General features: G+C 36.6%; 1 protein-coding gene across 1 annotated transcript in view; it reads right to left on the reverse strand.

The window, feature by feature from the left end:
* Nucleotides 1–10,679, reverse strand: part of LOC123972320 (T-cell surface glycoprotein CD3 zeta chain-like) — a 19,096-nt gene extending 8,417 nt beyond the window's left edge. Inside the window, exon 1 of the mRNA XM_046051730.1 lies at nucleotides 10,555–10,679. Coding sequence (XP_045907686.1) covers nucleotides 10,555–10,615 — 61 coding nt within the window. The 5' untranslated portion in view covers nucleotides 10,616–10,679. The remainder of the gene's footprint in view (nucleotides 1–10,554) is intronic.
* Nucleotides 10,680–12,153: the final 1,474 nt, after the last annotated feature.

Consider the following 12,153-nt stretch of genomic DNA (forward strand, 5'->3'; position numbering starts at 1 on the left):
GGGGGGGGGGGGGGGGGGGGGGGGGGGGGGGGGGGGTGATATAAATACAGAAAGATAAGTGCAAAGATAGGTTGGATAGAAGCTGAACAGGAAGTCAGCGCTACAGCAGCTTTGTGTGTGTGTGTGTGTGTTTGTGTGTGTGTTTGTGTGTGTGTGTGCTTGTGGTTGGGGTGTATTTGTGGTCATGATGGACTTGTGATCTGATGAACGTGGTAGGACAAGTGACATATACATGCCATCAGCTCAGTTTCACACCCACTTGCAGTTCTATTCAAAACGTGCTTTAGGAAAGTTCAAATTTAAGCGGTACTTAAAGTTGCTGCAAGCCAACTTTAATTTTGAGATTCTTCTTGCAAAATCAAAAACTGAAGTAATTCCAGTCGTCAGATTAATGTAGCAGAAGTAAATATATATATATCAGAAGTTTGAGTAAAGATCATTTTTGCACATCAGCAGTCGTCGTTGTAGTACTTGTAGAAGTATAACTAAGAATTAGGGGTCGTTCTAGCAGAGATAGAAGTAAAGTTAGTTTTATTAATAATAATAAAATCACTCAACTGAAAAAAAGCAGCTCAAAGCGCAGAAAGAACTTTCCATTTTCAAACAAAAAGAGGTAGCAGTCAGTCTTACAAAGGTGTAAAGTACATTTCCACAAGTACTATACTACTTTATATATATTGAGATTTTGTCTTGTTTTAAATTAAGTCTACATTTCAAGCTGTAAATGTTACAGGTGAATATAGAGTTACAGGTAAAAGATGTGCACCTCCACACCTACACGCCCATGTACATCAGGGGCTATTATACTGTAGTAGTGCTAGTAGTACTAACAGTAGTGTAGAACTTCTTTCTTACAAGACATGCAGTTTGAGATGCTCCAGTTTAATAAAAAAAAAAAAAGATCAGACGGTTTAAACGATGGTCAAAATGTTCAAATTAAAAGAGACGTAGCAGCAGTAGTACTTTTCCAGTACATTTACTCAAACACTGTAGTAGTAGTAGTAAAGTCTGCATCCAGTGATTAAAGCTGTCAGATTAATGTATATATATATATGTAATACATATATCCACACCTGTAAACAAGAGAGCTCCTGTTCTTTCAGAATATAAATAAAGGTAGTAGAATACATAGATAAAAACATCTAAAAAGAGAAAGCAGCAGTTTTTGTAGTTTGTTTACTTGTTTGTTAATTTCTCCTGTAATTTCCTGTTACCTTTTATAGTCACATCAGTCAGTGCGCACAGTGTTGCCTTCACCTGAATGCCAGAACGTGATAAAATTTTGTCTGAAAAAATGCATTTGCATAAATTTATACCAAAAGGATGCTGCGGGGTTGTACTTCAATGAAGTATTTCCACATTGTGTTACTTCATAATAAATGTGAGAAGGCAATATTGTATTTTTTACTGCATTATATTTATCTGACAGTTTGCAGTTGTATGTTAATTCATCAGTTGGTACAATCCTGTAATTTCATATATAATAATATATCACTCTGAAAAATGAGTACTTTTACGTCTGAGTTAGAGTACATTTTTCCGATATACCTTTACTTGAGTTAAATTTGTTTAACTGATGTTAAAATTTCAGATGCCGGACTTTTAACAGTATATTTAAATTGTAGTATTCCTACTTTTATTTAAGTAAAGGATCTGAGTACTTTGCACACAGCTGTTCTTGTAATAGTAACGACTGTAGAGTTAACAGCGGTAATATTAATCACAGTAATTGTTCAGTGTTTCTGCAGCTGTAATTTTCACCGTCCCTTCAGTGCCGTTACATCGACCCAGCACAAGACAGTGATGAAATACTCTGAAGAAAGTGTATCTGTATATATACAGTCTGGTTTGTGGTATATTGTGCTGTGTTTCTGCAAATGTGACTGTTACACACACTGATGCTCTGCACAAATGAAGTTCCTAACAGATAAATAAAGTTCTTTGAATGGAATTCAATTGAAACATATGTACGTTTATACTAACAGCTCATCTTTCCACAAGCTGACGAGTGACTAACGATACTCAAAGGTAATAAAAACTCTTTCTCTTGAGCACTTTCTTCATGTGTGGTGGATTTATTTAGTAAATCAGATACAATATCGTGACACTTTGTCAACACACACTTTCTGCAGCAAAAATCACTATTAAATCCACTTGATATGTTCCTGTCATGTACAGAACACACATTCATAAACACTTGCATATGAATACGTATTGTGTTACACTGATTTTAAAAGCCGAACCAATGATGACCGACCATTTAATAACACCTGTTGTTATCTTTCCCTACATAACAATGTTTATCCGTTGTTGTAAGAAGTTATATTAATGTTAATAAATGGTTTATAAAACACTATAATGTAGTTGTAAGCAGATTTAAAGTGCAGTGTTTGTCAACATTCTAATTCAATTCAATTCTTTTAAGACATTAAGATAATTAAGACTTATCTTATATTATTACAGTTGTAATCATTGATTTTCTGTTTATACAGCAGCCTCCACTTCTGTTTGTCCAGTTGCAGTGGTTTACAAATATATTAACAAACACCTAGATCTGATTACAGCCACATTACACTCTGTTATAAACCAGTTATTATGTCTTTATTAAATAAAATCGTGAATAGGGGGAAGTATTGCCAGACAAACACATAAATAAATGATAAAATATGTATCTATCAAATATTTTACAATGAAAAAAAAGATGATTGGTAAAAGAACTATCAGCAGTAAACTTGGTCATTATTGTAGTAAGACAAGTAATCATATTCACATTGTACTACACTTATAAGTAAAGTAGAGTAGGAAGTAAAATATTTAAAAGTAAAACACCTAAGAGGCCGAACAAGGCTTTCCGGCAGACTATGATGGTCATATTTTTTTGAAATACCTGTTTGTTTAACAGGTGGTGAAATACAAACAATGTTCTCTCTAGAAACTTTCGAGAGGACCTTGCCAGAGACGTCCGCTAGTCAAGCCTCTGGCCGTGCACAGGATCCACCATCTAACTCGCCAATTTAAAAATCATGTAACACCATACACAGACGATACTGTGTTGTTTTAGAGGAATCGTGCACAGTCTGAATTATTATGTTACCTTCTCCAGCCTTAAGGTAAATAATACTAAATCTAAATCATGAAAAAATTACTCCTCACGCTGTTTCAGAGTTCCCCCACAAGGCTTTACATGTTTGGAAAATACAGTTTTACCCTCTATAAAAGAGACCAATAATCTCAACGCATTTATAGCTTCCACATTCGACTCCACTAAAAAAATCTTCTTTTTCCATTTCCCTTATTGGATGCACTAAGAGCTCAATGTTAATTAAACGATTAGTGGACTGTCAGATACTGTATTTGGTTATTGATTAACCCCTTAAGTAATTTTTTAGGTGAAGAGGCAAAACGTTTGCCGATTCCAGCTGTTGTTTTTCGTATCAGTTAGTTAATTTAAATGTTGGAGGATTTGGACAAAACAAGACTTTTGAAGATGATAAAATTTCCTTTTTCAGCTGAAGATACTCATGTTATATATATATATATATATATACATACATACATACATACATACACACACACACACACACATATATGTATGTGTGTGTGTGCACGTGTTATGTTACACTGTGTATGTCTGGTGTGTCTATCACCTCCTAAAAGAAAAAGACATGAATGAAGTACAAACTGGAGAACTAGTGGAAATGAACTTGGTTAGTTTCCACTGAAACTGTATAAAAATCATAATTTGATCTACTGGAAGCTAAACTGACTCAGTCTAACCAGAGCTTTCAGCTGTAAACACACATCACTCTTTTCAGTAATTCACTGAGACATTAACGGAAATCACATGTTTTCATAATTATCATAATCATTCATGACTCATTCAATTAGTTTGTTTCCATTCACAAAACCAAGAACATTTTTCCATCACAACCATAAGATGCTTCTAATAACTCACTGAACTCAAAATACAAAATTACAGCTGCAGTGATCAATTAATGGTTTAGATCATTTCAAATAGCCAGTTTCAGCCTCTCAAAGGTAACACTTTCCTGGTTTTCTTTGTCTTATATGATCGTAAAACCCCAACATTTACAGTTTCAGTGACTGTCCAACCACCAAAATCCAGATGGGAGAAGTGTTAAAATGTTTATTTATTAATGAGCACTCACAGTTATTTCATTTTACTAGCAGTATATGCAGACTTTTTCCTCTCACGCCTGCAGGAAGCCTCCTGCAGGAAGCCTCCTGCAGGCGTTAAAATTAATACATTTTTACCATAGACAAAATAATTATCAAATAAATTTGGCTAAACACTAGAACTGATAATCAAAGATCATGCAGTAAAGGACAGAGGGAAAAGAGAAATAACACTTTATTTATTGAGATTAAAGGTTAATTGTTGTTGAATTGTCATTTTATTTCATAACATCGTTCATTGAAAAATATCAAACTCTCATGCTTTTATTAAAGAAGACTCGAGGTGATAATGGGGTAGTTGGTTTTAATGGTATCATTATTATGGAAAGTTGTTATTTGATGGGTGATGTAAATATATATAATCATACAATAATAAAAAGTTTTTTTGGCGGAGTATCTATGTTCTTGACTTTATCCACCCCCTCTAATGAAAAGGTGACTTCTCTTGATATGTTTTTAGTTGACGTCTCGGTTCAGCTGTAACATTAGTTGTTCGTTTCTTCAGAATCTGTTTACATTAATACAGATTTTCCAAACATGACTGAAACAAAACGGCTGCAATTTAACAAAATTAATGTATACAGTTACTGTAACCTCCAACCATCAAACAGCAGACAGATGGAAAAGCTAGTTTTACTCTGACGTCAGAGTGTTTCATGTGTTGATGGATGATAATATGTGTGTGTCTTTAATATTTACATTGATTCATTCAGAAATATCTCCTTCGGATCAACGTGTATCTGAATGTTCCACTGGCTTGTTTGCTGTGTAATCAAAGCAGCGAGCTGGAAACTGTTGATAGAGGTTAGGTGGAAACAGAAAATGAATGGTTTTATGAGGGTAAGCACTTTATTAGATAATTCTGTGTTTGATGCCTGGTGTAAAATGCGAAGCTTCAAAAGCTCAGAGAGAAGCGACAGTTTCCTGAATGAAACTACAAAAATAAAACAGGTTGAGGTCCTTAAGAAGAATTCAGCCTGTTGCGCAACTATAAACCAAAAGGCTGCAGTTGATATAAGACAGCAGCATGTTGTGATGTATTTAGTGCTGGAATTAGGTGGGTATCTATTTGGATTTAACACCTTTTCACTTCCCAGAATGCCTTTCAACAACCCCCAGACCAAAGGGGTGTGGCCTAATTACTGTCAATCAAAAGTGGCTGCAAAGCGAGCTGAACCTCCATCCTTCTTAAATAACAGCTTCTGTTGCTAAATACATTTTCGCAGACAGTTTATTATATTTGCGTTGATCATTTTGTGTTAAGAAGAGACATTTGAATGCCACATCAGTTCAAGATAAAAACAACTTCTACAGCTAAAGCTCTTGTCACATATCAGTCTTTGTTTCGTCCTGAGGCTCTTTCACTACCTGAAACTCAGATTTATTCTCTCTTCCCTCTTTCAGAGTGAGCAAACAACACGCTGTTACATGAAGCTGTGAATTTGTGAACTTTACAATCACTGTTCAAAACAGCCACACAAGGAAAGATTGCATTTCTATTGAACAGCAGTTTGGGCTAAAATGAGCTTTTTAAGCTGAAGCTGGACAACAGAGACGACCGTGTGCACGTTAGGTGATAAACAGCCGGGCTACTGACCTTCACTCAGTCCTTCCTGAGTCCTCAGTAACAACTAACTTTAAACTAGTGATTCACTACAACAGGTTGCACAATTAAAACTTAAGAAGCGTCCCAGCAAGGACTTTAGCAATGTGTGAATATGCAACACAGTCTCATCTCAGGGTGGCAAAAATAAACAAAGTGTCGATATTTGACACAGAAGACGCAGTTTTAATGTGTGGTATTTATGTAGATTGGTCAGGTTTAGAAAAAAAACTGTGTTTTGGGTTGAAATAAGTACATTACATGACGGCGGATAGGTTACATTGCAGTTAGGGTCTGCTATGCAAACAGGAAGTGACGGTAGCATCACAAGCTAGCATAACTGCTAAAACCTACAGTTTCAGAGGTTAAATGATAAATATTTGTAAATGTATTAGTTTGATTACTTTCCGCACACTCGTCTGTGTTTCATAGTTAGTAGTTTTAACACAGTTTATAATGAGAGGGAAATATGTGTTGATGCTAAGCTGAGTGCAGCACTTTTACTTGCAGTAAAGGATGTGAGTCCTTCCTCCAACACTGGATTAGTGTCTTCCTGTGGGCTTATTATATTTAAACAGTCACACAACCAGTCCCCACTTACAGAGATAACCATCAGAGACGTATCTTTGAGTTGCAGTCAGCTAGAAAACTCTTATCTGGCAACAAAACTTGACAGATATCGTCTCGTCTCTGCTGAACACGGACGATTATGACACAGTTTATCTGATGAGCAAAAAGAGACAGTTTGAAAGAAGTAATTTCATGTCAAGACCCTGAAAAAAATGTAAAATTGTGTTTGGATGTCAGTTTGTTTGAGTTCCTGAACACCTGATTGAAACCAGGACACCTCACCGCTCTCTCTACAGCATGTGTTCAATTCTTTCACCTCTGTTTTCTGTTTTACTTCTCTTTTCCTGCCACTGAGCTACAGTCTGTTTTCACCTCATCGTTTCTCTCTTCCCTTCCATCTTTTATCAAAGATGGCTGCCGGGTTGAGAAACACAGCAAACCAAACTCTGTTAGTTTCACAAGAGATTTCCCTAAAAACTTATGAAACTCTGCAGAAAACGTTAAATCTCCCTCATCTCTACTGTCTGTGCAATCTGTCTGTACAGTTGGTTTTCTGTAAGGTGCGCTTTTGTGTGCTGAGGACCGAAACCGTCGTCTCAAAAAGCGCAGAGCGTTTTCTGTCACCGCAGCAGCCTCGGTCACATGACCACCACAGCGCTCTGAAGCTCAGTTTGGGAAAGACGGTTCAGCTTTAAGATTCGCAGCTCAGAAAACCACAGAGCTGCTTCCTGAACTGAGGGGGTTCACTCTTTGTGGTCAATTAATTTTCTTCACTAAACTACAAAACTGAGCTGAGCCACTATTACACCTCTCACATCACGTTAATAATACAGTTTGCATCAGCACTTACTTCACATAAGAAAGGTTGGACAGGCTGTAAATCTCTGACATGCAGAGACAATACAGCTACATATTCCTCAAATAATCTCAGAAATGTAACTGAAATAATGGCAATCCCCCCATAAATGCGTTCAATTAGAATAAAAAAACAAACTTTTTGTGATTTATTTTGCATAGATCTTCAGCAAACCCTTTAATTTTGGATTTAGGACACTGAAACCTGCCTTTCTATCTACCTCAGCCTGAAGATGAAAGTCTTATATCTCAGATTACAGCTGTATTAAGAAGATAGCAACCTTTCTCAGTCAGGTTCAATGTGGCGTCATCAGTCGTGCATCATTTTAATGTTTAATGTAAAGTTGTTTTTTAATCCTGTAAACCAGACAGGCGTCAAAAATCCCTTAATTACAAGAGCGGACACGACTTAATTGTTTGAGACTCCCTGCCTGATACGAACTTTATGTTGTTAATACTTTGCAGATGTAAAAAAGACACAGCAGTTACTAAGGAAGAACAGAAGCCACATGTGTGAAGCAACATGTCTGAAATAAGCACCACTGCATAACTTCATTCTGTCACTGAACCTTAAATCATTTCCCTAATTTAGAATTTAGAGGTGTTTTCAGAGGACGTTTCTTAGACACGTGCACGCAGCGTCAGAAGTCTGGAGTTTGTTTAAATCTAATCATTTCTTCCATTAAGAACATTATAGATTTGCTGACGAGATATTACTGGTTGACTCTGTTTCCATGATCTATTATTACCCGCCATCAATATTACTTTACATCTTTAACATGCTGAGAGACGGCAGCTTTAAACAACGTAGCAGCACTTCATCGCTTTATTTTTTCAATGAATGTAAAAATAAAACTCTTATTTCTCAGTATAATGGTGCATTGAGAGGATCACGGCATCGATCGGACGTTCCTCCGTGATGTCCATCAGTCGGGGGTCATTATATATTTTGGATTTAATGTCGATTTTGAACATAATAAGCCATTAACAACTTAGTAATCCAAACACGATGGACAAAATCCTTCTTATTGTTTGAATTTGTGGCATTTTTAATGAAGAATTGGTCTCCGTCAACTGTTATTACCCAGTATTGCTGTTGCTTAATGTAACGTCTGAAACATCTTGAGAGACCGTTACTAAGGTACAACTCACACTTAATTTAAAAGAAGTATAAACAAAGAAGAAACTTGACGTGTGGGAAGAGATTTCTGCTGTTTCTGCTCATCTCGCACTGTAAAACTGTAAAACTTCATATTTCTCTGCACTTTCAGCTCGACGCTCTTCATTTTGGTCTTAATTTGCTTTTGTTTTCTTTTGTTATTAGGACATCGAAAGATATCAGAGCTGCTGTGGTGAAATCAGAGAGTCGACAGATGGTAAAATAATGTTCATTCGTGTTTTCAGTTTAAAAGATTACCACGCCAACACTCTCCAAACTCTAAATACATCTAAACTGTTTTGTGATTCAGCTTCAGTTCCCTTTGCCTCAGTCATAAACCATCACTCAGTGATGTGCAGCGCTGGAGGAGTTTCTAAGATGGAGGCGATCTTGCATTTCGCTCTGCAGACGTACCTCCATTTTATTTTAATGAAATAATAAAGAAGTGTTTACTTTTACTTCTATTTTCACCCACTTTTTAGTCTTGATGGGTTTTAAATGTTTTTCACTGTTTGTCAGCAGCAGCTGGCATTTTCCTCAAACTAGACTGGTCTGAAGTGCTATTTAATTATTCAAACAACTCTAAACTCAAGAAGTTTCAACTGGCGCTCAAACTGATATTTAACGCTTAAATCTTCAGGTCATTTAAACTGGTCTCTTGATGGTTTGAACTGGTCTTTTGACAGTCTACACTGGTATTTAACGCTCTAATATTCAGATGCTTTAAACTGGTCTTCTGATGGTCTCACTAGTATTTAACGCTCTAGACTTTATATGGTTTAAACTGGTCACTTCACGTTTGAACTAGTAATCTTCAGTTGGTTTGGGTTACAGCTGAAGCTCTAGCTGATACTGAATCATAAATACTGGCGTTTGACCAGTTTAAGATATAAAATGTTTGGAGCACATGGTTTCTTTACTGGTACGCCACCATCAGTGACCTCATATCACCTATACCACCATTTTAGCTGATTTGGCCTTTTCACAAGCTCCTGATTGGCTGCTACGAGTTTCATTAACAAAAGTTACCAGTCACACAATGGAATATAAAAAATACAAGAAACATGAGAGGTTCTGGAAATGTTTTGAATTTAGTATAAATTTTAAACCAATGTCTGTATTAATTGTACCATTTGACTATATTTTGTTAACATGACAGTACAGAAACTGAATGAGGTTGTGTTTCCGTCTGCAGGTCCAGCTAAGAGACGCAACTAGCGTTCAAGTTCAGCATCAGGTTTATATTTTAATCCATCTTTAAAAACTACTGCTGAAATTACTTTTCGTCAGAACCAAAAACAGACAAACGGACTAAAAACATAAAACATCTAAAGGGTCAAAGAATCAGATATAATAAAATACTGACTTTCGTCCTTCAATCACACTCGTTAGCTTGGGTGCTAACCTGCCGAGTTAACAACGACACAGTGCTGATGAGCTGAGCAGCTGCTACAGTTAGCCTAACTGGCTAATATGCTATAGATATTTTCTAAACGTGAAATGAATTTGACGGATCAAAGAAATCCTGTTTACACATGGATGGACACAAACTAAGTTTGATTCTGTTGAGATGTTCACAAACATCCAGCAAGTCCTCCAACATGGTCGCCAGAGAGACGCCTCTTTCCTTCTTGTTTGCAACGGGGTTTTTTTATGGCATGTTCTTCAATTGTTTGTAATTTTAAACTGTTGAAACTGTTCAGATGTCCTCACAGGAAGTCATAAATTGCTGGTGGGTCAGCTTTTGGTCCACAAAAACCACCAAATATCTACGTCACTATATTTCATGATTTCTTTTACGTTTTGAAACCAGTTTAACGTTTATGAGCTCCTTTGTGAATTGAGAAAATGTTATGAAATCCTTTCAAAACCAACTGGATTGTGATAAAAATACATCCTTACAAAGTTTACAACATACTTTTCCTCTTTGTGCCTATTAAATCAACATATAAAAAAGAAAGGTTTTCATTGAACACTCATATTCGAGTTGGATTTGTCGACTGGTGAATTGTTTCTTGTCCTGTTTGTCTTAAAAAAGTGCAAAATGCCAAAAACAAAAGGTTAAATTAAGTTTTAGTGAATCTGCTTTAATTTTGACAGACAATACATCTGTGAATCTTTCTGTCGTGAGATTTCAAAGTGAAAAACTGATGAGTCTGATGAGTCTCACCTGCCGGGGGAAACACAGAGGCGAGGACCAGCAGTCCAGAAATCCACGTCTGGAGCTCCATCCCAAACTGGTTTCCCCAAAATTAAGCTTTTCTTCAAACTGGTTTCAGTCACCGGCAACAAACTGAGACGACTGAACCAAACTTGTGTCTTCCTCTCTCGTCTTTAAGTGTAACAGGAAGTGGTGAGGAGCTGCTGCGCCAGGTGACACATTCTCTACGTATATGAATCTTTCTCCCACACATGAACAAACTCTTTCAACATGGAAAAAGAAATTCAGGTCCTCATGTCTGTTTATCTTTTTTTTTTTGAGTTGCAGTTTTTGATGTTTCAGCAGAGAATAAATCTTAGAAATCTTAATCTGTACCCGATGTTGGGGGAGGAAGGTTCGCTTTCTCTAAACCCAACCTGGGGATCAGTATCCCTCCAAGAAGTTGCAAGATAAACCTGAAGGGCTTTAAAAATGATTTATGGCATCAGAAAGATGATTGAACAGAGTTTTGGTACAAAACATTGTATATTTGTCTAAATCTTCTGTAATCTTTGCTTGTTCTGGAGAGAGTCATGGAAATATTCTGAATTTCAGTCTGACTGTATTAATTGCGCCATTTGAGTAATTTGGCCTGACAGCACAGTTGGAAGAGTACGTAGTGAAGTAAAGAGTTGTATCCAAAAACATGAGGTCCATAAGTTACACTTTGGTGATGTTCACCAGCGTTGATTTACACTTTTTCCTCGTCTTTTAAAGGCAGCTTAGTAAAGAACTCTGGGACTTTGTCATCGATTTACTCCTCCACACCAGAAAACTAGTGACGTGCGATACCACTGAATTCCTATACGATACTAATACTTTTTACATATTTTATTTCTAGTTTAATGTGACCTCCCTCTCCAGTTTCAGAGAGAAATAAGGAGTAGGCTGTAGCCTTACCAATTCAAAATAACAGATGCATAATGACAAGACATAAAACTACTGTCATATTCTTTAATTAGAATAAAAATCTCCTGCTCAGAACTGCTGCTTCATAACATCATCATATTATTTTGACTTAATCTCAGATGTTTAGCGAAGTTTGCGGTGTTGCCAAAGTATTTCACTGTCTTTGCACACACATCACACAGAGCAACATTACCTTCATAGCTAAATATAGCCAAACGTGACTGTTTCTACAGTCGGCCAGAGTCAGTGTTCAGTCGGGGGAAATGTAAAGAGCTGCAGCGGCTCACTTCAAAGAAGCTCTGTCACAGAGCCGTAGCACAAGCCTGACTTTGACAGGCAGAAAGAGAAGTAGTTCCTATCAACTGAGTATAATTAGACCATCCTGGTGACAGTAAGATACTTATGATAAAACACACACTCACTCCAAATGGCTGAGTTTAGATTTCAATCCTTTTATCTGAGTATCAATCCTAGAGCAGGTGTCAGATATATTGATGCACACATCATAAACTACTTCTTCATCAAGCATAATAAAACTCATACATCTCCCTTAAAAATTACAGACACTCCAGTAACTACTTAAAACAGTTGAAAAACTAGATTGTGATGTCGAATGTAGCACAACACAAAAGTACTGGCAGGATTACTGGTGTTTAAAAG

This window comes from Micropterus dolomieu, linkage group LG01 (assembly GCF_021292245.1).
Source record: "Micropterus dolomieu isolate WLL.071019.BEF.003 ecotype Adirondacks linkage group LG01, ASM2129224v1, whole genome shotgun sequence".
Taxonomy (NCBI): Eukaryota; Metazoa; Chordata; class Actinopteri; order Centrarchiformes; family Centrarchidae; genus Micropterus; species Micropterus dolomieu.